General features: G+C 41.1%; 1 protein-coding gene across 2 annotated transcripts in view; it reads left to right on the plus strand.

Moving 5' to 3' along the window:
- The window catches only part of SH3KBP1 (SH3-domain kinase binding protein 1), a 311,350-nt gene that overhangs the window by 134,323 nt on the left and 150,423 nt on the right, over window positions 1–26,604 (plus strand). Inside the window, exons 4-6 of one of the 2 annotated variants that reach the window (XM_011940194.1) lie at window positions 7,175–7,304; window positions 15,781–15,855; window positions 19,443–19,648. In XM_011940194.1, the coding sequence (XP_011795584.1) occupies window positions 7,175–7,304; window positions 15,781–15,855; window positions 19,443–19,648 (411 nt within the window). The remainder of the gene's footprint in view (window positions 1–7,174; window positions 7,305–15,780; window positions 15,856–19,442; window positions 19,649–26,604) is intronic. The other variant, XM_011940195.1, reaches the window with a different exon arrangement.

Genomic DNA, 26,604 nt, shown 5'->3' on the forward strand with positions numbered 1-26,604 from the left:
GATGGAGTCTTGCTCTGTCACCCAGGCTGGAGTTCTGTGGCGTGATCTCGGCTCACTGCAAGCTCCGCCTCCCGGGTTCACGCTATTCTCCCGCCTCAGCCTCCTGAGTAGCTGGGACTACAAGTGCCTGCTGCCACGCCTGGCTGATTTTTTTTGTATCTTTTTTAATAGAGACGGAATTTCGCCATGTTAACCAGGATGGTCTTGATCTCCTGACCTCGTGATCCACCCGCCTCGGCCTCCCAAAGTGCTGGGATTACAGGCGTGAGCCACCGCACCTGGCCGAAGCCACTTTGTTTTTCTATGTTATCTAGAGCCTGGGAAAGGAGCCACTTTTCCTCTTGTGTTGGATTAGCTTGGTCTTAGCCAGTCTCTCAGTCATGGCCCAAGGGATGTTCAAAGATTCTTACTTTTATGTGTTCTTTATGGTTACTTTTCCCAGTGGCCCCCAGTCAGGCTGGCTTAAAGCCTAACCTGGTTTTGTGGCTTGCAAAGATGATAACTTCCACTTTCGAAGTACTTCTGCATCTTCCTTCTTGTGCCCATAGAAGATTTGATACACTTAGCTAGAGTTAAATAGGCCCTTGAACTTCATCAGAACTTGAAATCAGTCAGACAACTTTTGTGGGTGTGGATAGGCAGTCCATCCTCATGTCATTTTTTGCCCATGAGAAGTCATGTTTATTCAAAGGCTGATCAGTTAATAGGTGATTGAAGCGTACCGAAGTTCTTACCTGTTAAGATATCGCCTTGCTTTAGAAGGGTTTGTATCTCTTTGCAAAAAAAAAAAAAAACATTAATATAGAATATCTGTTTATTGGAATTTGATAATCCAAAGAGCTTGGGCTGTTCTACAATTACTTCTCCAAATAACTTTTACATGAACACCTCTGATTTCCTAATGTGCAGAGATGGTAAAACATTCATATTAAGGAGAAGGAAGCCGTGTTTAGAAGAGAAAGTTGATTAGATTTGAATCATCAGCATACAAAACAGGCCACAATCATATAAAAGTAACATATTTGCAAGTTTAAAGGTATTTATAATAGATTTGCATAGCTGTGGGATTTATCAAATATTTCAGTGCTTACACTCTGAGAGAAACTGTGTTTACTGAGATTCGGAGATTGATTGAATAGAACCTGTCCCTTGAAACATGTTCAGTCTAGTGAGGGAGGGCAAGATATACACAGTTAAGGTAACTATCAACCCAAGATGTTACCAAAGTGGCAAATGATGGCATTGACGAATGAGAGAGGAATATAAAAATAGGAGTAGTCACAGAAGGTGAAGAAGATGCTTTGTAGAATAGATGAGGTTTCAACTGAACATGCAAATGGTGAGTGGTATTTGTGTTAGGTGCTGGAGGAAGGAGGACCTGGTGTTAGTAGAGCCTTGCTCTGCAGTAGGGGAGGACCTGTGAACCTTTGGGACAGGTATAGGTTATAGAAAGCAGGGGCTGGTGGATGCAATGAAATGGGGTTGAGATCAAAGTTATAGTGCTGGCCACACTGAACTTTCAAAGGAGCACCTGTTTAAAGATTCCTAATCTAGGGATTTCCCAGGTGAATATATCCCCATAACCATTTTCTCACCTGGAAATAGTGATGGGAGAAAACTTGAGGATCTTGATTGATCAGAAAGGTTATCTTGCTGGCTTGTGTTACCATTTATTCATATTTTTTAATTGGAATGATAGAAAGACCTTAGCATTGGACTCACTTAGGAATTTGGGGACCTGTGGCTGTTTTTGAAGGATAAGATTATCAAGCACTGCTGAAGGAAGTTTCCAAAAGCTCTACCAGAAACCCTTTCCACTCTGATGAAAAATCATGGATGTTGCTCTGTCTTGTTGGGCAGTTGGCCTAAGTCTTAAATAGAAATTGTATATGATTTCTTAAATGACTTCCCTTCCAGTTACTCTACAGATTTCTCTTCGAGGGCCCCCTCTCATGTAGAATAGCCTTGTTCTCAGAGAAGTGAGGGGAGGGAATGAAAATCAACTTCCCTATGTGAATGGAATGTTCTGGCCCAGCCAGAAAGAGGTAATCATACAATGAACTACACAGGAATTGGGGGAAAACATTGGTCCAGCCATTTAAGACCTAGATAATGCTTGTTTATATTTGGCATAGCCAGCTTTCTCATATCCTCTGAAATTGAAAATAATGTAGGTGTTTGTGTCTTCAGGAAATGCCCCCCTTAAAGATATGCTTTTTTTCACCAATTCTACTGATAGAAAAACATGTTTACCAGAAACAGTTTGTATTTTCAGCAATATTTTAAAAGTTAAAATTATGTCTCAGCACATTTATGTGAAGTTCTAGAAGTAAAATGAATCAAAGGTGATAGAAATCAGATTAATGATTGCTTGGAGGTGGATTGACTAGGAAGGGGCACAGGGAACTTTCTGGAGTGATGAAAATGTTCTGAATGTTAATAGAGGCGTTGGCTAGAATGGGCGTTTATCAAAACTAATCAGCTTGTATTGTTAAGTTCTGTGCATTTATGTAAATTATACTTCAATTTTAAAAAAGCTTTAAAAACCATCTTAACATTTTTCTAGTGTTTTAAAAATTCTCAAAACACCTTTCCCTGCCTTTCACAACTAAGAGAAAGGAACAGTATTACAATTTTCATTCAGTTACTTCTGAAAAAAATTTTAGGAAAATTTCAGCAACGTTAAGGTATGGGCCTTTCCTTAGACTTTGATGTGTCACTTTTCTTCTATGGGAAGAGTGGTAAAACAGCTCTTGAAACAATGAAGCTGACTTCATTTGCCTGTGTGCATCCACCTAACAGCCCAGGCTTCCCTCAAACCCACCCCTCCAGTGTGCTTCTGACTGGGGTTTGGGTATCAAAGTATTCATTGGATGAAAAAAAGCTATAGTCGTCCTTAGATGAATTTTTTCTGTCTTGCTACTTGTGCCCTTGGGTAGACTGTAGACCTGGTAAAGCCTCTGTTCCCCTTCTTAGTCCAGTTGACAGGTAAAGTTCAGGGGTGACAAATAGGAACTGGTCTGAATAGCCAAGTACTCACAGGTAGCATGCTATCTTTTCAGTCACAGACTTCTTTAATGCCTTACAAATGGGCTGCAAGAAGGGGTGGGGATGGGAGTATTGAAGTTCACCCAGGTGTTTGCCCAATCTCCAACAGGGCTAAGATTTAAAAACTACTTCCTTGGACCCTGAACCCGCTTAGATGCTGTTGATTGTAAAGACATGAAAATTGCAAGGCCCTCAGATAGAAACTGTTGAAGTGGTTTTATTCTGTCGTTCTCAAACACTACCAGGTGTAAGCTGCTCTGCTTCCAGCTCTGGGCCAAAGATGAGATTCACTCTTGGGGCACAGTGAAATTGTATCTTAGCACATTTATATGAAGTTCTAGAAGAGGCAAAACTAATCAGAGGGCTCCAGAGCTGGCTGGGTTGGTCATAGAGGGACACAGGTGGGATTTGTTCTCAGCCTAGAGCCAAGGCCTGCAGAAGACTGTTTATGAGTGGGGAAGGGAGAAGATGGGCATCTGCCCCCTTTTATTATTGTCCTTTCTTTGGGGTGGAAGTTGTAAGCCCTTGGTATGGTATTCATAATCCCTACTTTCTTACAAAGAGACAAAGACATGCATTTCTTTCTTTTCTTAACTATAGAAATGCAAACATAAGTAAGCTTGATTTCTAAGCAGGGGCATGGGGCATTCAGGCTCTGTAACTTCCTCTCTCTTGTTGGAAACTTCTCAGGGATGGAGTCTTTATCTGTTTTGTTCAGCAATGAATCTGTCCCCAGGTACTGGGGCAGTGCAAGATAGGTGCTCACTAAATATTGGTGGAATTGGTGGAATTGGGAGGACCACACAGACCTGGGTGTGGCAGTACCTAGTTAAGAACAGTGGCGAATATAGTTAGGATCTCTCAGTTCCTTTTGCTCCTCACAGGAAGGAAACCTTTTTCTGTGGGGGAAATCAGGGCTCTATAGGCCCCCATGGAGGATTTTTCCCAATAATGTCCCTGCCATTCATTTGTTCATTCATTCATTCAATGTGTGAGGCACTGTGCTTTACTCTTAGAATGAGTAAATGAATGAATGAATGAAATCACATGACAGTGTCCATGTCCTCATCTTTATGCAGGAAGTTGAACTAGAATATCTCTGAAGAGGGATAGTGTGAGGTATCATTTTTCTCCTGTCTCCAACCTCAGTCTCGAGACCAAAATAGTTGGCCTGGTTATAGAAGGAAATAGTACTGAACGACTCTCACTGGTACTGGGGCCACCCCCACCATCCTCATGAAGGACTCCAGCTCACAGAGAAATGAGCATCTTGCCCATGGTGCGCCTGTGATGGGAAGTGTGTGCCCAGGCGATGAGCAGTGGTTTTATTGTCTGCCCCTCCACTTACTGTGTGGCTAATGATAGACCTCTGCCATTTTCCCATAGGCCACTCCTCTCAGATTGTGCTTTTGACAGTGATACAGGCATCTGGGGGTGTGTTGAGGTGAAGATACGTCTCTTTTCCCAGCAGACAGCCTGTTTTTCCTACACATCAGGATGGCTTCCCTCAGGGATCTTGGGCAGGAGCCACTTATTACTAGGAATAGGAATGTTCCAGACATCTTCGAACTAAGTGGGTTGGAATTGGCCCAGCTACCCCGTGCTGTTGGGGATTATGCCAGGGACTGCTCATTTGTGGTTTGTGCCCTTGATTTTCCCCTCCTGCCCTGTGACTCCTGGGGGAGAGAGGGTCATTTTCTGGTTTCTTATTCAGTACCAGCACAAAGGACTCCGCTGTACAAATCCTGTGATGATTGATACTGAGACTCATGGTGAATCTTCCTAACCATCTAAGCCTATAAAAAACTCCTTGAAAAAATAATATGTGTCAGTTGAATTGGCATAGAAACATGGAATGATTTCAGTGGAAATGCTGTGAAATGCCACGATTTGGTATCAAATAGTCGTTGGGACAGTTGTGCATGGATGCCGTCATCTGGATTCTCTCCCAAAGATTTTGTGATCATGCAAATGTAATTGCCACTCTGCGAGTCTGTATCGCACAAGTTTCCTTATAAATGCTCTAAACATATCGTTCAGGTTATCTCCATTCCACAGGCTCCATCAGCAGCCCCCTTTCTCATACACACCTGTCCCCTAAGTATGGCTGCTATTTCTTCTTCTAAAAGCCTACCTTAATTTTGATTTCTTTTTTCTCAAAGCCTTCCTTTAGCACCCCAGATCTCAGTGAGCTCAACTTTGTGTAACAAGTTTAATGTGTGCTAAGTCATGGTCTTTTCTCATCTATTTACCTTGCATTGCTAATGTTTAGTCACACCTTTCTATCTTGGTAGAGTATTCACCTCTTGAGGAAAACTAAGGACATGTCCTATACAGTTCTATGTCCTGCAGCCCCTAGTGAAGATTAGTAATGCATATATACCTCTAACACGGATTGAGATGCTGTCCTAAAGATGACAACTGTGAAGTGTGTTAATTATTCCCATCATGCAGATGGGAATAAAACGGGGTTCATTTTGGTAGGACAAATTTAAATAAAGTCACACAACTGCTAAGTTTCAGGACAGACAAAATTTGAGCTGGACTTTTGACTCAAAGTTTCTTTTTCTTTTTTGTTTAAATTATTTTAGCTTTTAAATTGTATTTATTAATTTGGATTGGTAATACAGACGTTCCTCAATTTACAATGGGATTATGTCCCAATAAACCATCATAAGTTGAAAATATCAGAAGTTGAAAATGTATTTAATACACCTAACCTACCAAACAGCGTAGCTTAGCCTTGCCTACCTTAAATGTGTTCACAACACTTCCGTTAGCCTATCGTTGGGCAAAATCATTTGGCAACACAGCATACTGAAGAGTGTCGGTTGTTTACCCTCATGATCACATGGCTTACTGGGAGCTGAGGTTTGCTGCCGCTGCCCAGCATTATAGAAGTATTATACTACCTATTGCTAGTCTAGGAAAAGATCAAAATTCAAAATTTGAAGTATGGTTCCTACTGAATGCATATCACCTTTGCACCATCATAAAGTCAAGAATCCTAAGTCGACCTATTGTAAATTGGAGACTGTCTGTACGTGCACATGGTAAAACAATTTCAAAGGTTGTATTATACCCCGCTATACTGCTTGTAACTTGATACTTGCTTGTTTTCAAACTGCCCTTATTTTCCTCCAAGAAGCCAGTTTGCTATTCTGACTTCTGCTATTCTACTAGTGGCTCTAGTACAAAATCCAGGGACAATTTTTTTACCCTTCTGTCACCCATCCCTGCTAGTTGATCACTCAAGGCCAGCTCAGACCTCAAAGGGCCCCTAATCCGAATCTGCCTCATCCATTCTCACTGCTCCCCCGATTCAGCCTTCACTGCTTACCCAGATATCATAGTCTCGCTACCCTTCCTACCTCCCTACCCGCTTTCGGTTCATCTTAGGGTAATCTAGAACCCTTCAGAAATGTACAGGAAGCTCTTATACTTTCTGATTGAGTTCTTAGCCTACAGATAAATTCTTAACTATATTTTTTAAGCTGTTCAGTTAGTTTGGTAGTCTGGGGAAACCATTCTCAGTTTTTAGATAATGGTTTTAAATGCATAAAATAAAACACATAGGATTATAAAGGGAACAATTTATATTGAAATAGTTATCAAATTATTTTAAAACCAAATTTTGATATAGTAATCTATAGGTATCCTTATTAATAGACTAAATAGCAAAGGTCTCCCAGTAGGTGTAATAACTATCACCATTTCAAAGCAGCAATGAGCACAAAAGATATTTTGAGATACCCATAGCATCTATGATGTGATATGAAAATATCTGTGGTTTGTTTGGTGATGAGTCACAGGTCCTTCTAATATTGATGTGTTACCTACCCTACATTCATAACCAAAGCAGATGCCAAATTTCAGTTAGAGGCCAATGAAAATGAAGTATTAATTTTGTCTGTTTGCATTTGTGGACCCCAGGTAAACACTCCCTTCTTTAGCCTGAATCTCAAGGCTCTATGTGGTCTGTTTTCTTGTTCCCTGTTAACTTTAAAGCCATCTAGTCTCACTGTGTGGGCTCTGCATGCTACACCATACAGATGGGAGCAAAATTGGAAACCACCATGTCTAACCTGACCCTTGCATCTCTGCTCTTTTGTTTGTATCTCTGCAGGTAGAGGAAGGATGGTGGGAAGGTATTCTCAATGGGAAGACTGGAATGTTTCCTTCCAACTTCATCAAGGAGCTGTCAGGGGAGTCGGATGAACTTGGCATTTCCCAGGATGAGCAGCTATCCAAGTCAAGTAAGGAAGTCCACCCTACCCAGCAGGAGAGGGGCGGGGGACTGGCAGGCTGTGCTCCAGCCTCCCTTCTGTTCTGTATCCTATGCCGAGAGGCTATGGTAAACGCTGACGAGTATTTTTTTGGTTATACTACCTTAACCCACTGTGGTTTAGGAAGTTGATCACTATGAAGGTGTGACCTTCATAGTGATTCACAGTGATTCTGTATGTCTCTGGATAGGTAACTGCCAGCCTTCATGCCCTGGTAATACTGTCTCATGGGTGGCCCATGTTGCTGTGCCTCCATATACTTATATACTCTAGAAGTATACTCCATATACTTCTAGAGTGTTGCTTACTTCTAGAGTGTTGCTTACTCTAAGTTCATAATTGCTTACTGTAAGTTCATAGTTATTTAAAAAATGAACCAAATGGGATTGTCAGTATTTCTCAGCATCCCTTGAGGGACTTGGAGAAATTACAAAAAAAAAAAAAAAATCAGTGATGGTGAGAAGTAAAGTGCTATGACAAGATGAGTGCATGCCAGTCCCCTTAAAAGTAGGTCAAGACAACTGAGAGTCCAGGTCCCACCTTGGGTGGTGAGCATGTGTGTCCTTCTGCGATGGTGACAACGAACTTCAGGTCTTTCTTTCTCCAGGGCCTGAAGGTCTCCCTCCAGCTTCTCTGCTGCCCTTTCCAGCTCACGGAGCAAAAGGTCAGGACCGGGAAACTTTGTTCTCCCAGTCACTAACCCAACTGTGGGCGTCTGTGTATCTCTTGTGCCGTCTTGAGCCAAGGTCATGGGCATGAATGTTGTAGGAGGCTCACCTGTGCAGCACTACCTGGGGTTGCAGAATTTCCTTTCTGACAAGAGGAGGGCAGCTTAGTCCTGCCCAAATCATTCTTAAATGTCTTCCTTTTTCATTTGGAAAAACCTGACTTGAGTGGTGTTCTCGTGTTAGTTTGTGTCTCTTTTATTTAACCAGTAGTATGATTAGACAAATGTCTGATTTGGAGGTAACGCCATTTCCAGAGAAGTGCTCAGGCGACTTCCTTCACTTGGTGTCTCAGCAGCTCTGGATGATGTAGCCTGACATACGCAGAAACAGCAGCACTTGCTGGTTACCCAGTGGCTTCAGCAGTGCTCCTTTCCTCCACTGCCAAAGCCCGGGACCCTCCTACCCCTGAACCCCATTCCATCCTAGGGTCCATGGTAGGAAGGTTTGGAAGGGGTTGAGGGGCAAACGAGGTGTCTTGGAGCTCCTCTTGCCTTCTCTGGCTCAGGGCAGGAGGATTCCTATTAACATGGCCCAGCTGATGAGTACTACTGGGAGGGGAGAAGGTGTCCTTGATCCCACATTAGTGGAAGGTACTATTGCTTTCAAAGTCCATATTAGAATTCTAGCTGCCCTGGTGTCTTCTTTTGTACTCTGGAATAACTATTGTACCTGGTAATTAGGTCCCATAATAACAGTACTCTATGTTAGGGACATTGTGGATTAAATGGGATTTTTTTGGAGGAAGGACCAAATTGGGTCATTATAGCATTATTTCCATGAATAAATTCATCACAAGTTCCAATAGCAATAATGTACATAAACCACCTTGCTCCATAGCAGACCCATACTAAATGGTAGCTCTCATTGTTAGTCAAGATAACTGTTGAGACATAACCAGTTAGTATCAGTTGTTTGGAGGCTGCTTGCATACTGATTGATAGTGTGTTGGCTGAAGCATTGTGACTGCATTTGGAAATTACTTTGGAGTTCCTCTACTGATGCAGAGGAGGAGATCTGGGGAAGTATTAGACAACTTCTTAGGAAAAGTCTTGACATCTTGGTGTCCTGCCATCTTAGCTATGCTCTCAGAACTGGAAGATCAGGGGAGTAATGTCTCTTATATCTTTAGAACTGTTGAAACAAATTGATTTCTCTCATTCCAAGTCAGTAATAGGGACAGCTCACCTTGCCTGACCCATCAGTTAAAGATATATGGTGCTGGAATTCCTGGTACAGAGGATTAGGAGGTTGGATGGAATGGTCTTCCCATTTAGCATTATGTCATCACCTGTTCAGAAGGGGCATTTTCTCTTCTAGAGACTGTTCCCCACACACAGTTACTCAATTAAAAGCCTTCCATTTCAAGACCAGGAGAGCCCAATAGTTTCAGCAGCCATGTTTAGTTGCCATTGTTGAGGGGATTTTGAATCCCCGGAGAGGCATGGTCTCCTAACAAGGATGGCTGCTTCTGATAAAGGGTACATGGCTTTTGTAATCTTCCTGTATATGCAGTTAAGGAAAAGAGGGCCCATCTCTCCATCCGTTGGTCCATATCCATCTTTCTATCCATGCTTCTTTCTCTCCTTCCTTCCTTCTTCCTTCTGTTCTTCATTCATTCAATCTTTATTGACACCCTGTTGTTACTAAAACACTGTCCAAGGCACTGACGATATACAGAGACAAATCAGACAGGGTCCCTGCTTTCAGTAAGCGCACACTGCAGAAAGCAGACATGCAAACCCAAGTTCAGCAAAGTGTCCAGGTGCTCTGCAAAGTAAGCATCTGAAGAAGAGTGGGGCACAAAGAGGCCAGTCCCATGGGGATGTGGGGCTTCATAGAGGAGCAGATGTGAGGATAATGAATAGCTTGCTAACTTGAAGTAATCCCCTGAAAGAGAGAAATAGTATCTCTCAGTGTTCTGACAGAATTTCCAGTAGCAGGCCAGGCATGGTGGCTCATGCCTATAATCCCAGCACTTTGGGAGGCCAAGACAGATGGGATAGCTTGAGCCCAGGAGTTTGAGACCAGCTTGGCCATCATGGTGAAACCCTGTCTCTACTAAAAACAAAAACAAAAAAACAAAAATTAGCCGGGCATGCTAGCACATACCTGTAATCCCAGCTACTCAGGAGGCTGAGGCATGAGAAGTGCTTGAACCCGGGAGGCAGAGGTTGCAGTGAGCCATGATCACACGACTGTATTCCAGCCTGGGCTATAGAGAGAGACTATTTAAAAAATATATATATCCAGTGGCCACTTACACCCTGAATTTGCTTCAGTGTGTGACTATGTTAAGATTTCTGTAATTGGATCAGATCATATACAGAAATATATGTACTGGTAGGATTTCTCTAAGTAGAGCCTTTGGTTTTAAAAGGGACCTACTTATTCTCCATTCCCAGATAATGGTGTTAGTAGTTTTGATGTGCTTTACTTAAAACAAAAACAAAAACCTTTTTGCTTTGAAATATAGATTCACAGAAAGTTACAACAATAAATACAAAACTGTACAGAGATCCCTTGTACCCTTCACCCAGTTTCCCCCAGTGATAACATCTTTTTATAATTATAGTACATGCATATTACTTTTGTCATGAAACCATAAAAGACAAAATATGGTTCATACACAAAAGACATCTAACTTTTTACTCTGGTATGAGATAAAATGTACTCAATCTATGTCTTTGTTAGGCCAACCCACTAATGCTCTTCACAAATTACAGTTCATTTTTCACAGAGATTGCTTAATTAATACACAGATATGGGAGTAAGTTAAATTTCTAATGTTTGTGCTATATTGGTAATCTTTAGAGATCATAGTGACATTGTATGCAACTCCTCTTAATTTAAATGCTACCACACATTAGGGTAAGGTTTTTCTAAGAATGATAAAATCTGTATCTGAATATGAACCATGCGTACAGTGAATGCACATATATCTCTTTGTTTCTGACACACACACATACACCCCTACTTCTGTATGTGCATATGTTTATTTGGTATTTGCATTCTTCACATTTCTACTTCCAGAAAGTATTTGAGGTAGTTATTGAGTTGAATTTTGTGTACCAATAGATGAATGTGATAGAAGAAACATTGGCATTATATTTATAAGGGAGTGTGCCAAGACTGCTTGACACATGGTAGGTGTTTAATAAATGCTTACTGAATCCCCTTTTACTATAAGGAGGCATTTTTATTTTTGAATGACAGGTGAAAGTCTTTTGCACTTGCTTTTCTCTTATTCTGATGTATTTTTACATATGGTAGTTGGTAATGAAAGTCTCTAAACTTTCTTAGATCTTTGTTTAGGGTAATCTAGTCTATCAAAGAAAGAATTGCAATGATTGTGTTGGTGGATATTTTATCCATTTTATCTCAGAGAGGAAAATTTATAGTTATGTAGTAGCAGAAACTTTTTGCTGCATATTTAAATTTGAAAACATCTTTACCATTTTCAGAACTTACGAAACCTTGAAGGTAGTTTTTCAAAAAAAATTCTTATAAACTTTTTTATTGTTGAAAATGTCTAACATATACAAAAATAAGAATAGTCTAATGAACCTCTGTGTACCTATCACTCAGCTTCAGCAATTATCAACCTTTGGCCAATTTGTTAAAATTATAGCCCTCCACAGGCTTTGTCTATATTATCTTGAAGGCAAACCCCAAATATTATATAACTTCATTCATAAATATTTTAACATGCATCAATAAAAGAGTGTCTTAAAATACCATTTATCTCACACACATACAATTACGGCAATTCCTTAGAATAATTAAACACATGGTCACTGTTCACTTTCCCCTAAAGTCTTCTTTATTACCATTCATTTGAGTCTGTATCCAAATGAAGTACATACATAGCAGTTAGTATGTCTCAAATCTGTTTGAATCTATAGATTTCTCCTTCATATCTCCTTTTTTTTCTTGTAATTTTTTTGCTAAAGCAACTGAGCCCCTTTTTCCATTAGTTTCTCACAGTGTGGCTTTTGCCGATTTCATCTCTGTTGTGCCATTAAATCTGTGTTCCTATAAATTAATCATTAGATCTAGGGACTTGATTAGATTCAGGAGATATATATATATATATATATATATATATATATATATATAATATATATCGCAAACCTGCCACCTAGGTGGTAATGGATAATCCACTTGGAGGCTCATAATATCTGGCCATCCTACTTTTTGAGTGTAAGCAGCCGTTAATAATTGTCCCCCAAACCTAGTTGCTCATTAGGGCTTGCAAAGAGGTTTCAATCAGAAATTAAAAAAAAATAATAAAATGGGCTCCCGTGTAACAGATCAGTAGTCCAAAAAAGTGTTTAGTAAATTAGGTGTTTAAAAATCAAAACAGTCAAGTGGTCGTGCTAATAGTGTAGCAGAATCTTATGATGTTAAGGTGGAAAGGAATTTAGATATTATTTAACTCAGTGTCAGATGAGAACACTGAAGCCCAGTGAAATTAACTCCCAGGCTTCTGAGTGATGGGGAGAAAATGACATGCAAGCCTTCCATACACATTCTGGTGCTGCCTCCATTACACAAATAGTTTACCTTTTCACAGGTCATCTGACAAATGTCAAGCTTGAGTCCAGTTTAGCTTATTTCTTCTTCTTATTGTCACAGATCATGATTAGTTAATTGCCTTTTCAGTTACAATTTTGCACATTTTACTGTTGACTAAATAATGTGCAGTAGCAAAGAAATCCAGATATGACTGCTGTCCAATTTCAATTTCATATGTATTTTGCCTTACATTTAAGACATAAATGTGTCTTTTCTGTTTTTCATATCCTTTGATATTATTTGCTTTCAAATAATGGTTGTAAAACTAAAAGTGTCCCTGTTTTTTAATTCTATAGCTACAGAAACATTTTCAGTTATTTCCCACAATCTTCAGAGGGAGAAAGTTTGCATTTTCTTTCTGTAACCATTAATAACCATGAGTTTTCTGTTGGTATTGAATTTCTCATTTTCCTAATTCCTTATTTAAAAAGTTGAGGTTCTGATACTTTAGTGGCTTGTCAGGCTAAGACAAAGATGAAGATGGAGGCCAGGTGTGGTGGCTCACACCTGTAATCCCAGCACTTTGGGAGGCTGAGGTGGGAGGATCACTTGAACCCAGGAGTTTGAGACTGGCCTAGGCAACATAGTGAAACCTCATCTCTACAAAAAATAGAAATTAGCTAGGTATGGTGGCATCTGCCTGTGGTCCCATTACTCAGGAGGCTGAGGCAGGAGGATCGCTTGAACCCAAGAGGTCAAGGCTGCAGTGAACTATGATTGTGCCATTGCACTCAAGCCTGGGTGACAGAGCAAGACCCTGTCTCAAAAAAAAAGAGAGAAAAAAAGATGGTTTTAAAAAATGTATAGCAAACCACTGCTATGATGCAGGAATAATGGTGTTTCATTAGCTATGAGAAATGGATTGTTCAACGTCCCTTGTGTATAAAAATGAAAGCCAGTCTGACAGATCCCACTCTGTGGCATCATTAGACTTTTTTTCTTTTTAATATTAGATGGTATTTGTTTGGAGTATGATGTTCTATTAGCAATGAAGAATGATGAGCAAATTGATGTCCTAGTTTCAGGCAAAATTAGATGCTAGCGTAAGTGTATGGTTTTGTGTGTAAATTTTAAAACTCTTCCCTTTTATAGTGTTTACTGCCTTCAAGTACTAATATTTAACAGTGACAGTATACTATTTCCCCCAATAAGATCAACATTACTCATATTCATAACCTTTCCAGTTGGCTGCGTCTTTTGCTGTTCACATAGGACACCTATGTGTCCTCACCCAGCCCCAGCCCAGACTACATCTCAGATTGCCTTGCTGCCAGTGCACACAGAGACTTTGCAGAAAGGCTTGACCATTCAGAGACATCACAGCCATGGTCTACCTCAGTGACTCTCAGACTTGGTCTTGGGGAAGAACACATGGAATTTCTAGTGTACTTGGAGGAACATTATCGAAATATTGCCTTTTAAAAATTCTTACACTTCCTTTTTTTCTGACACTTAAGAGGACTGCTGCTGTTAACTTTTAGAGGGCCTAGCTCACAAAACAGCTGTGTTCTGAGGACTAATGGTGACTTAATGATTGAAGTTAAGCAGAATACAAAATTGCCCAAATAAAAACTAGCCACTGTTACTTGCTCCACTTTTGTCATCAAAGTCCTCAAGAGCTTCACGTCTAGCAAGAACATCTGAAACTTTGTTAGTCTTCAGATTATTCCTACACAGCCAGTGATTTGAATGCCTAAGTTTTTGCTTTAATTGGATAGAATGCATCTGTCAAAAAGGGCGCATTTCAAAACAAGGCTGTACCACCATGGCTGTAGGACACGGAAATTGTAAATACCTGATCCCATTTAAGTTGTTGGTCTGATCATTCACAATTCCTTTCCTATATGGGGAGGGCCAAGGCCCAGAAGCTGACAGTGTGGTTTCTCTTGGGTTTTCCATTTTAACATGGAATGTTTCTAAGAAGTGAGACAAGTTGCTCTCTCCCTTCACTTAGTTCTACTCCCTGCTTCTCTGTAAATGTAGCCTAGCTTTTTCATCCTCCAGACTTATTAGGAAGCTGTATGACTGGCCTCCAGTTTGAATATTTAATTAACAAGCCATAATATAATTTATTTCTCAGGTAATTTAAAGTAATATGTTTATTAATTGAGTTTGCCTTTAGCAAATCATTTTGCCTGTCGGTGGTACTCTCTGTAGGGCCTTTGTGTGTGTGCATGTATGTGGGTGTGTGTATGGGTGGGTGTGGGAGGGTGGGAGGGTGGGCTGAAGTACACTCAAACCAGGGCAGTATGTGTGTATTCTGTATAGTTGCTCATGGTTCCAGAGGTATTTGGGCTCTAGCCAAGGGTTCAGCCTTATGCAATTGATAATCTCTGTTACAATAAACTTGTAACAGCAAAAAAAGATAATTTGACATTTGACACTGGGTGAGTCCTATGTCCTCATGCTTAAGTACAGTTTCATGACTGACACAACAGAATCCCAATTAAGATGTTTTGAGAAATAGGGTTTTCTGGTGTCCTTGGTGTTAAGCAGAAAACCCCATATGTTTATATGGGTGCCACTGTTGGTTTCAAACCTTAGTGGTGAACCCCCGCTCTCCAGTATATTAATACATTTTCTTGCTTAAAGGTACTGAGGGTGACAGATCTTTTAAAGAGAATTCTGTGTCTTGTTTAGAATCTTGGGGACATGAATATACGTTTTTATCATGTAGGTCTCTGGGGGTAGAAGATAAAGGGTAATGTGTCTAAATCTGTATCATGCATAGGTCGTAGTCTCCAAAGAGAAGCTTGTGCTGTACAATTGAGTTAATTAAGGAGTCCGTTTGATTGGATTCCCTCTCATTAATTGAAGTTTTCCTATTCTTTAAGTTACAATGTTGAAATAGCTTACAGGTTTAAACTGGGCATAATGTACATGCCAGTCATTTGCAGAGGCAAGCCCCAATTTTTGGGTGCTCATGCCATACTGGTTGCATGGGGACTTTGGGCTCATTCTGTAAAATTCTTAAATCCTGCTTAATGGTCTCTACTTAATTTTGTGGATGAAGCTCTTGCAGCAGATTCATTGAAGGCAAGTTCAGTTAAAGACTCTTCCTCTTCCTTCTTTTGCCATCATTTGCTCCCTCCTCCCCGCTCTCTTGTTTTTCTCTCCCCTTCTCTTCTCTCATTCACTGTCAGGAAAGACTACCTTTGAAGGGACAATTCTGTACCGAGCTGCACCGGGAAAGACGGAGGGCCACAGACGCTATTACAGTGAGTGACCTTAACAGCAGAAGGCAATTGTAAAGATAAGATCTGGGTACTTGTGTTTTTTGATGCAGCTGCCCTTTCCTGAGCTGCTCATGCTTATGCCAAGTGTCTGTGCGAATTTCTGACCCAAGGACATGGACTTATTTGTCTAAGATAAGTGCCATCTCCTTGGTGTGTGCTAAGAAGCATTCCCAGCACCAGCCCCTGGCGCTTTTGTTTGCTTTCTGCGTCTATCATGTATGTGATATGCGTGCATGAACCGTACGTGCAAACAAAGGAGCAGTAGCATTTGTCATGGCATATGTATTTGTACCAGTATCTCTGGGCTTCTGGGGTGGTGTAAGATGGCTTCCTGCAGAGATGTCAACCTCTCATGGTTATTGCTTTTTCTGAGTGGGTCATTGGAAACCAATAAACCATTTTGTCATTGTGTGGTTCAAAGAAGTAAGAATTTGGCATGAAAGTTCATGCCAGAAATGGCATTTTGCTTTGCTCACTCAGCCAATCACCACATGGCAGACTTTTTTTGGCAGGACCAATGTGTAGCCTTTTGTGTTGTGAAATAAGGCTGCCATAAGTTGAGGGGAAGGAGATGAATGAGATACCCTTAGAACAGTTCTTGCCACACAGTAAGCTCTATCCATGTGAGTGTTAAATTGAAAATAGATAAAAATGTCTCATGGATGTCAACTGATCAATGCTGGAAGACTGGGTACATTCCACAAAATTGGACAGTTAAAGGACTTTCAGAAACAAAATTGAGGAGGCTTTCTTCTTTTTTTTCACCTTGAAGGAAAAGCATTCACCTTAGTGTGCATATACATATATGCATACATACATATATGCATGGATATGATGAGAGAGAGAGTTCAGACATGAACACCAGAGCCATGCTTCACAAACTGGGGTCAAGTTTATTCTCCTTACCACTACACCATGGGAAGGTGCCTGGCCCTACTGCACATGACCTCACTACACATGCAGTGTGCCGCCTGTGCCTCACCGTGGGAGTTTGACAGCACCTAGATTGCTCTGTGCCCTGTTCATTTAGATGACTCCACCACCAGCCACATGTCTGGAAGTTACACCAGTGCACACTGTTAAAACAGTAAAGCATCGCCCCAGTCACCATACTTTCTGTAGTTCTCTCACCACTGCCTACCTGTAATGAGCCCTTCATGAACCAACCCCTATCCACAGTCCGCACTCTGGGTTGCACAACCCAAGAGTGTCACCTGGCATTCTGGGCCTGACATGGGGACATTTTATGGGATAACATGCATGACGGGCATGAGTCACTAAAAGATATATCACCAAATGAACATGAAAATGAAAAGTCACCTTTCTTTCCCTCTAAAGGGAAGGAACTAGATTTTGAATTATTTTTTACCCACACAGATAGTTAGATATTTAATTTATACACTTAGAAGTGATAGAACCAGCCTTCCAGAAGTTCTGGAAGAAAAATCTGCCGTGTGTTTCCTTCCCGGGCCATGCTTGTGTGGTTGAATGACTGTGCAGCCTCTCCCTGTGTAACGTAGAGTATTTCTCACAGTGATTAGTATAAACATATTAAGATGAGCCCAGAAGACAGTAAATCCCAAAAACCAGAAGCTCAGTGAAATGAGGATGGCAGTGGCTGAAAATATTATGGTTCTAGCTAATGGTGAATGATAGAAGAACCCTTCAAATTCTTTTCTTTGGAAAACTAAAATAGACTTGCCCTAATCTGTCTGCCCTGCTGCCTTCTGGTGGTGATGGGAGGAGCGTGCTGAGGGACGGGGGTGGTGATGGTTTCTTTCCACTAATGGTTTCGTTATTTCACCCTCGAATGGCTCTTTCCAAGCCAGAAAGGAATATACAAGTCATTTATCACATAGAAAGAATCCATACGGCAAAATGAGAACATGTTGAGGGGGAAGTGATACAATATTTAGACTCCAAAATTGTATCTCCAGCAGGGATATTTGCAAAAACAATGAACAGATAAACACACAAATGGATAGCTAATGGGGGGAGGGTTCTTAATGTTTACACACTCTAATCCTGTCCTGTGAATTGCAGCCGACCCCCTTGTTGTGGGCTGTTCCTCATTCAGTCCTGTGTTCTTGCTCACAAATGCTGGTTTTCAGTTAATTAAAATGTACACCGGGGATCTTCCTCCTCCCCCACCTTTTGGCTTAAAAATACCATTTTTATGGAAAACAGCAGCAACAACAAACAAAACCATTGTTTTAAGGATTTGATTCTGAAACATGTTAGCAGTTTATAATGACCTTTCTATATTTTGTCTGTTTTCATTTAACAGTTTCTTCCTGCACTGAGACTTCCTTATTTGAATGACTTCAACATTTTATGAGATTTTATGTGAGCAAGTATTTGGTGTATCATTCTTATGGACTAGGAGGCCACCTTACCTGTAGGAAGATAATGCACAATTGGCTAATAGAGAACAACATTTGATGGCGTACTTTCATTTCAAGGGCATGGTTGTGATCAGGAGTTATGTAGTAAATGTTCAGGAGCTATTCTACACCTCTAGAGGCTTTCAGAGACAGGTTAATGATAGAGTTTAGTATTCCATAAAATATTCTTTGAATCCTGCCCTTTTATGGCATAATTGATATACTGACCATCAAAGGAAGAAGGTACATCCAGAAATTAACTAGACACAAATAGGCTCTTCCTTTTAGGAACATGATTATGGGCAGAGCATGGGAAAAAAAGAATCTGGGGAGGTAAGTGTCCATGTTGTCTTGCTGATAACTATTTTATGACTCCCAAACACATGCCACAGAAGGTCAGAGAAAGACTATCATGTCCCCAGTGTTCTTCTTTGGAAAGGTATTCAGCTTTGGGAAAACAATGGTGTTTAAAGGAGAGAAGAAGGGCTGTAGGTTTGGGGGATTCTGGCCTCTGGGAGGACGGCTTTCTTTCCCCCTTTAACAAACCTGATCATCTTGCTAGTGAAACCATCTTAATGTCAAGTTTGCTTTAATGCTTTCCTAGAGAAATATGTCTGCATGCATTTATTCCTTGTGAAGCCATCCAAAAAGATTTAATTCTTTGGCAGTTATAATTTTGTGTGGTTTCTTTAATTGCTAATTTGTTTAAATGGCTTTTAGCTTTACAGTTTCCCTTTAGGAAATGTTACTTTCATTGCTAATTGCTAATTGACATGAGTCATAGAGATTGGAGGTACAGTATGTGGTACTGACTGGGTGGGGAGGCGACCAGCTGGGTGGGGAAGGGTTACTATTGCACAGGCTATGGCAAAACAAATTTGGATCAAAACTAGGCTCCCGGCTAAAGAGGGGTGAATTTCACATGTACGAAGATCTCTGCTTTGGAATTAGATTTGCTGAAAAGTTGTTTTGATTCACATCTTAAAATTAAAAGTAAGGAATGGGGAGATCAAACAAAACTCAGAGCCAGTCAAACTACTCAACATACTGAAGACAAAAGCCTAGTGCAAGTTATCCTGTGTCCAGTCACACTTTTAGAGGTGGTTCCTGGCCGGTTGTGAAGTTCTTCTTCAGGGCTCTGGCTGATTTCTGAGCTCTTTCTCTCCCCATTCCCCCTCTTGACAGGTTTAAGGGAAACCACAGGCTCTGAGAGTGATGGGGGTGACTCAAGCAGCACCAAGTCTGAAGGTGCCAACGGGACAGTGGCAACTGCAGCAATCCAGCCCAAGAAAGTTAAGGGAGTGGGCTTTGGAGACATTTTCAAAGACAAGCCAATCAAACTAAGACCAAGGTCAATTGAAGTAGAAAATGACTTTCTTCCAGTGGAAAAGGTATGTTTGACAGTTTCTATTTGATTTCAACATAATGTGGAATATCCAAAAGTACGTTGTGGGGTTTGGTGCCAGAAGCTTCCAATTCCTCTTTTAGGATTTCCATGTCCTCATGTACTAGCTGTTTGTCCTGTCTCCTTTTTTAGCTCTGCCTCTATGTGGGAACGACTTCCCTCGAAAGGCTCATGCTCTAGTTTGCTGCTTTCTTTCTTGCTGATCTCTCTAGGGAAAGTTTCTCAGGAGGACTTTTCAAATGGACCAACACTTCTCTATCTGCTTCCCAGAAAAACCCCTCATTCCTGGACCCACCTAAGTGCATGACCCTGACACTTTTCAGACACTGGCCAGTCTCTCTCCTCTCCTTGTACCTTTCTCTAGTGCTTTGTACTTGGGTGTGCTGACTGTGGTTCTGCACTAGAGTGAAGGAATTGTGCACCTTTTCTCTAAGAGTTAGTTGGAGATAATCTCAGACTGTTTAAAGGAAGTCTCCCGCGGGTGTGAATGATGGAGATGGCCTGTGCTGTGACTCCCTGGGTTCCCTACAGGAAGCTGGCTGTTTGCTTCTGCCTCTGGTTCTGGGCTAGCAAGAGGCAGGCAGCATGTTGCTGCTGAGTACGTGGTTACCACAGCAACACACCCAGAGCCCTCCCGCTTGTGGCTGCCGATGACGTCTACTGTGGTATACTTCTAAGCATTGTAGCCTTGCTTAGGAGTTGATAAATACCGTGGAATTTTCCAGATTATAATAAGCTACACTTGTGCTGTGCTTAAGGAATGTTTGTTAATTCGATCTACTGCTGAAATGTTTGCTTTGACGTCTGTGCCAGCAGATTTGGGGAATGGGGTATTGGCAACCTCTCTAATTCAGGTTTATGGGTGACTTTTAAGTGTGTTTGTTTGTTTGTTTGTTTTTGCTGGGATAATATTTTAAAGGTTGCATCATCTTCTGCAGCTGTAGGACATCCACCCCTCTACCCACCCTCAACAACCTTGCCCAGTGTCATCATGCATTAGAAACAGAATCTGAAAAGGAAACTTTTCGAACACTAAATCCCTCTAGAGATGAGTCAGGCAGAAAGGGCAGATACCTAGAAATTAAAAACTGTTTCATTTAAACTCTTTTTTTTTCAATGTTGAAGTTTCTTTCAGCCAGCATTTTTCCTTTCAGCAATCAATATATGATATTTTTCAAGATCTGAAAACTAGTGTCCCAGCTCTTGAGCTCACTTGTGTTTCATGTTGTCACATTCAGATTCCTGTAAACATTTACAAAAGAGCAAGTCCCCATGTTGGAAAGGAACAATGGATGCAGTTTTTCTTCATTTTATTCAAGTGGTTGAAGTGAAAATGACCATTGACTCAGTCAGCAAACAGTTTATTCCTTTTGTTTGCTTTATGATTCCTGGCCTTTATCTTCTTCATGTGGGAGGACTGTGTGTGTGTTTGTGTATGTGTGTGTGTGTGTGTATGACTCTAATTATTGCTATTAATATTAGTTTTAGCTACCAATAATAAATTGAAGTACTGTTGATAGCAATGTCAATGTCAAATATAATACTTGAAAGTTTTTATCCCAGCACATTTCTTTCCTGAACCTCAGAGCTGTATGTCCAACTGCCTGCTTACTTCAATATCTCCACTTGAAGATCTTAGATTCATATCCATTTGCCTAAACCTGAACTCATCATCCTCCTCCAGCTGCTCTACCCACAGCCTTCCCCATCTCAGTTGAAGGCAGTGCCATCTCCCACTCCTATTGCTCAAGACAGAAACCCTCAAGTTGTCCCTGACTCTTTCTCTCAGCTCCGCCTCCTAAGTGTGTCCATCATCCACCTAGGTCTCATCACTTCCACTGCTCCTTCATAGTGATTTCTGCCTCTCCCCATCCCCCTACAGTTTAGTCTTAAGAGCGAAGCCAGGGAGAACCTTTGAAAACCCAAGTCACATCATGCTACTCATCTGCTCACACCCCTGCCAAGGCTTTCCTGAGAAAAAAAGTGGGACCCGATCCTCATTACTGCTGGGACTTCCTCCCCCACTGCTCTCCCTTCACTTTCTTCGTTCTGGGTCCTTGCTCTTCCTCAGACATGCCATGCATACTCCTACGGGGGGCATTTGCTGCAGTGGTCTCCTCGGCCTGGGCCACTCTGCATCTACCTGCCCACTCGGCTGCCTCCCTTTCCTCCATGCCATCTTAGCAGAAACCTCACGCCATCCCCCTTCCTGGCACTAAATATTTTGTTCTCTGTGGCACATACCATCTTCTAACAGATTTATTTTTGTTGTATCTATCACTTATTTGTTTACTAATCTATGTGCTTAGAACAGTGCATGGCACATTGTAGGTGCTCGATAAATATTGTTGAATGAATAATATTAAAATCTGTGTTAATGCTACACTTTAGAGATTACAGACATCTCTAGAATGAGAGTATTGGGTGAGATAATGTAGCACTTGTATAGTTGAAAATATATCAATTGTATAGTTCACTGCACCTCTGTGAAGCAGAGAGTTGACTTATTGCATTGATATTGGTGCCATGAAGTGTTAACTTCATCAGATACATATATGTGTGTGCACATGGGTATTGAACATCCCTAATCCAAAATCTGAAACGCTGCAAAATAGAAACTTATTGAGGACCAATATGATTCTCAAAGTAAATGTTCATCGGAGCATTTTGGATTTCGGATTTTTGGATTAGGGATGCTCAACCTGGATGTATTCTGCTGATATTCCAGAATGCAAAAAGAGAAAAAATTCTGAAATCCAAAACACTTCTGGTCCCAAGCATTTCAGATAGGGATATTTGACGTGTGTGTGTGTGTGTGTGTGTGTGTGTATGCATTCATGTATGCATCTTGATTCCTGATTTGTCTGCAGAATGAAACCATATGCTGGAAGCTCCCTAAACCCATTTCTCATGTGGAACCTCTGGGGAAAACATAAACTTCCCAGCCTGCTTTCTGGGTGTGGACAATTTTTACAACATCTAAGACATTTGAAACTATCTCCACCCTGTGTTGTTGGCGCCACAGATAGTTGCATAGATTTATGGATCCATCATGTTATTGTACAACCTGGCACAAGAGCCAATAAGTGTGATACTGTTTTATTAGCATAAAACCTAATTTTCATCACTTTTGAGATGGTTTTGTGTCTAAGATTTATGTCTAAGGAAGAAAGCTTCCTTTGAGAATTGAGCTCGTTGTTTTGATTTTTAGAAGCACAAATTGGATCTTGTGTGAAAGCATTCAGTAGGTGAGTCTCAAGTAGGTCTCCTGCTCAGGCTGGGACAGTTGGCCTTCTGAAATGTCTGGCTTGATAACTTGGATGAGGGAAAAAGGGAATCTGACAATTATTAACAGCTGTGAGCATCATATTATACTTTTCATTTGTGAAGTTTATTTCTTTATTAATTTTGAAACAGAGTCTTGCTCTGTCACCTAGGCTAGAGTGCAGTGGCACAAGCTCGGCTCACGGCAACGTCTGCCTCCCAGGTTCAAGCGATTGTCGTGCCTCAGTCTCCTAAGTAGCTGGGATTACAGGCGCACATCACCACACCCAGCTTAACTTTTTTTTTTTTGTATTTTTAGTAGAGACGGGGTTTCACCATGTTAACCAGGCTGGTCTTGAACTCCTGACCTCAAATGATCCACCCACCTCGGCCTTCCAAAGTGTTGGGATTACAGGTTTGAGCCACCATACCTGGCTAAGTTTGTGAAGTATTAAGATCCACTTTCTGAGTCAGTAGATAATCTTGTGCTTATCTTATATTTTAATCTATATTACCCTACCCGAGTTAATGATTAGATTATATACCAGGAAAGATATTGCATAACATCCCTCCACCAACTGTGAATAAATAGTTCATGTAGTTATTCTTGCTTCTCTTACCAAGCTATAAGGAAGGATTCCATTTATGAATCTTTTAAATACCACCAAGTGGGTATGTCTCCAAATGATTTGTTGAATGTACCATTTAACTGAAATATTTACAGCTGAGATGATTTAATGTCTGGGACTTGCTTCCTATAGTCCAGAAGATGAAAGAGTGGAGCATAGAGGAGACATTGATCATGAGTTGTTATTTGTTGAAACTGGATGGTGTATACATGGGGGTTCATTAGACTCTATTTTTGTGTATGTTGGAAATTTCCCTTGAAATAGGTTAAAGGGGGAAAAAAAGAACCTTGGAGAAACATGTACCATTTAAACCAAGCTCAGTTGTAAGTATGTGCTGTATCAAAATAATGGAAAATGCTATGTGGCTAAAGATGAACCAAGTTTAACCTTAGAAAATTATAGGGCCATAGTACTATCGTCCTAGCTGATTGACCTCGGCAAAGTTGGCCTCAGCTGGGCCATCTGTAAAATGGGAATACTTTTTTTTTTTTTTACCTATCCTACCTCACAGGACTTAAAAAATACATACCTGAAAATACTTTCTAAATATGACTCATTTCAGCTAGCGTGTATTGAGTGCTCACTAATTATGCTCAGTACTGACGATACAGTGGTGAGGGAGACCACGTCACTGCCCTCAGGGAGCTACAGAAAAGTAAATAAACAATAATAATAGAGTATAGGAAATGCCATAATCAGGCTGAGAACACAGTGTTGTGCTGTAGGAGCCCTCAGGCATTGCAAGAAGTGGTGAGTTATTAGGGAGGCTCGAAGGTGTTCGTTCATGTGCGTGTGTACCAGCTTCTTACAGGAAGTGATGTTGAGGCTGAAAACCATGGGTCTAGTAGGCATAGAGTTATTAAGGTAGGGAGAGCAACATCTATAAGTGTCTTGAAGGGGGAAAGAGATAGCACAGATGATGTGTAGAGGCTCCAGCAGGATGTGGGGAAAGAAGCAGGTCCCAGATCATGAAGAGTCTTGTGAGACTTGTTAAGAAGTTGGACTTGATCTTGAGAGCAATGGGAAACTATCAAAGTGTTTTAAGCAAGAGAGTGGCATGATCAGATAGGTGGTTTAGAGAAAGTATTCCAACTGCAGTGTGGGGAGTAGATTACAGAAGACAGGGTGAGTAAAATTCAAAAGAGAAGTAACAGAAACATGCTGGCTTTCCTGATAAATAGCCCCCTACTCCAAATCTAGGTTCTAAAGCAGTTAATTAGATGAGTGAGTGAATGGATAATCAAAGTATTTTGCTGATTTTTTTTTCATTATAGATATCCAGTTGACCCAGCACTCTTTATTGAAAAGATTATCCTTTCTACACTGCACAGCCCTATCACCTTAGTCATAACCTAAGTGGCTATATATAAGTAGGCCTATTTCTGGACTCTGTTCTGTGGGTCTGTTTTTCCTTGTGCCCATTCTATGCTGTCTAGGTATTTATTCCTCTTCAAGATTACCTAAGTTATTCTTGGCCCTTTGTATTTTAATTTAAATTTTAGAATCAGTTTGTCAATCCCCCATCATCATCATCAAAAAAAAAAAAAAAAAACCCTCCTGGAATTTTGATTGAGATTGCATTGAATCTGTAGATACTTTTGATGACAATTGGTACCTTTCTAATTCATGAACATGGTATATCCCTCTATTTGTATAGACCTTATTTTATTTTGTGAAATGGTCTCAAGCTGAACACTTACGATTTGTGATCTCGCTATGCATATGTTTTATTGCATGTCATTACTGATGAAGGCAAAGTTGGAAGATATAGATTAGTGTGAGAGACAAATGGGCCTGCCAGCAGCTGATTCCCAGAATTAGACAGATTTGCCCACACAATCTCAGCAACATTGGACTAACTCAGGCCAATGTGACATAGAAGGACCTGCCCCTTGAGGAACAGCAGAGAAGGCTAACTTCCAAGAGGAGGAAAGAGAAGAGCTAAGCTGAGCATGCCCAGTATATTTTTCTTAAATTCACCTATCAGATAAGTAATTTCACTCTCCCAGGGAAGGATACATAAAGGGGAAGAGAATGGCAGGAGTGTCTAATTGTGTCCAGAGAGCATCCATTTGAATTTCTTTACATAGAAGGGGACATCAAGGTAAGGGATGTTTTAACAGCTTGAACTATTGTCATGGAGGGAAATGGATGGTTTGGGGAAATATTTTGAAGATAGAATCAAGTTTGATAGTATGTGGGGGATAAAGAAGAGGGAGGACTTGAAGATGGTGCCTTGGGCAACTGGCTTAAGCAGCTGAGTACTATTTTCGGATTAGAAGACACTGGAGAAAGAAGATATTTGGGGGCCGGGCGCGGTGGCTCAAGCCTGTAATCCCAGCACTTTGGGAGGCCGAGACGGGCGGATCACGAGGTCAGGAGATCGAGACCATCCTGGCTAACACGGTGAAACCCCGTCTCTACTAAAAATACAAAAAACTAGCCGGGCGAGGTAGCGGGCGCCTGTAGTCCCAGCTACTCGGGAGGCTGAGGCAGGAGAATGGCGTGAACCCGGGAGACGGAGCTTGCAGTGAGCTGAGATCTGGCCACTGCACTCCAGCCTGGGTGACAGAGCGAGACTCCGTCTCAAAAAAAAAAAAGAAGATATTTGGGGAGGAAGGACATGGGTTAGACTAGCTGGATTTGGAGGTTTCTTGTGGCACTGTATCAAGTAGAGGCATCCAGCAGGCAGATGGATAAATAAGTCTGGTGGCTGGGAGAGAACTGTAAATGTAGGTTTCAGAGTCATCAGCCTAGAGATTGGGTTGGAAGACTCTGAGCAAGAAGGCAGCCCAGACAGGATTGTTTTCTCATGAGTGCAGCTGGTACCTCTGTCTCTCACCTATGGACCTGAGAGGGAATTTCCTCATCAGGCTATTTTCCTGTGACCCCAGCCTGGCCCTACTCTCTTTTTCTAAACTCCTTCCCTTTTTATGAGTCGCTTAGATCATCACTTCTGACCAACCACTTAAGGAAAGGAGTGTCAGGTATTACACATGGATAGGTAAGTTACAGATACTCGAGTGAGTCTCAGGACCTAACCTGACGT

The sequence above is a fragment of the Colobus angolensis genome, unplaced genomic scaffold (genome assembly GCF_000951035.1).
Source record: "Colobus angolensis palliatus isolate OR3802 unplaced genomic scaffold, Cang.pa_1.0 Scaffold188, whole genome shotgun sequence".
In the NCBI taxonomy this organism is placed as follows: Eukaryota; Metazoa; Chordata; class Mammalia; order Primates; family Cercopithecidae; genus Colobus; species Colobus angolensis.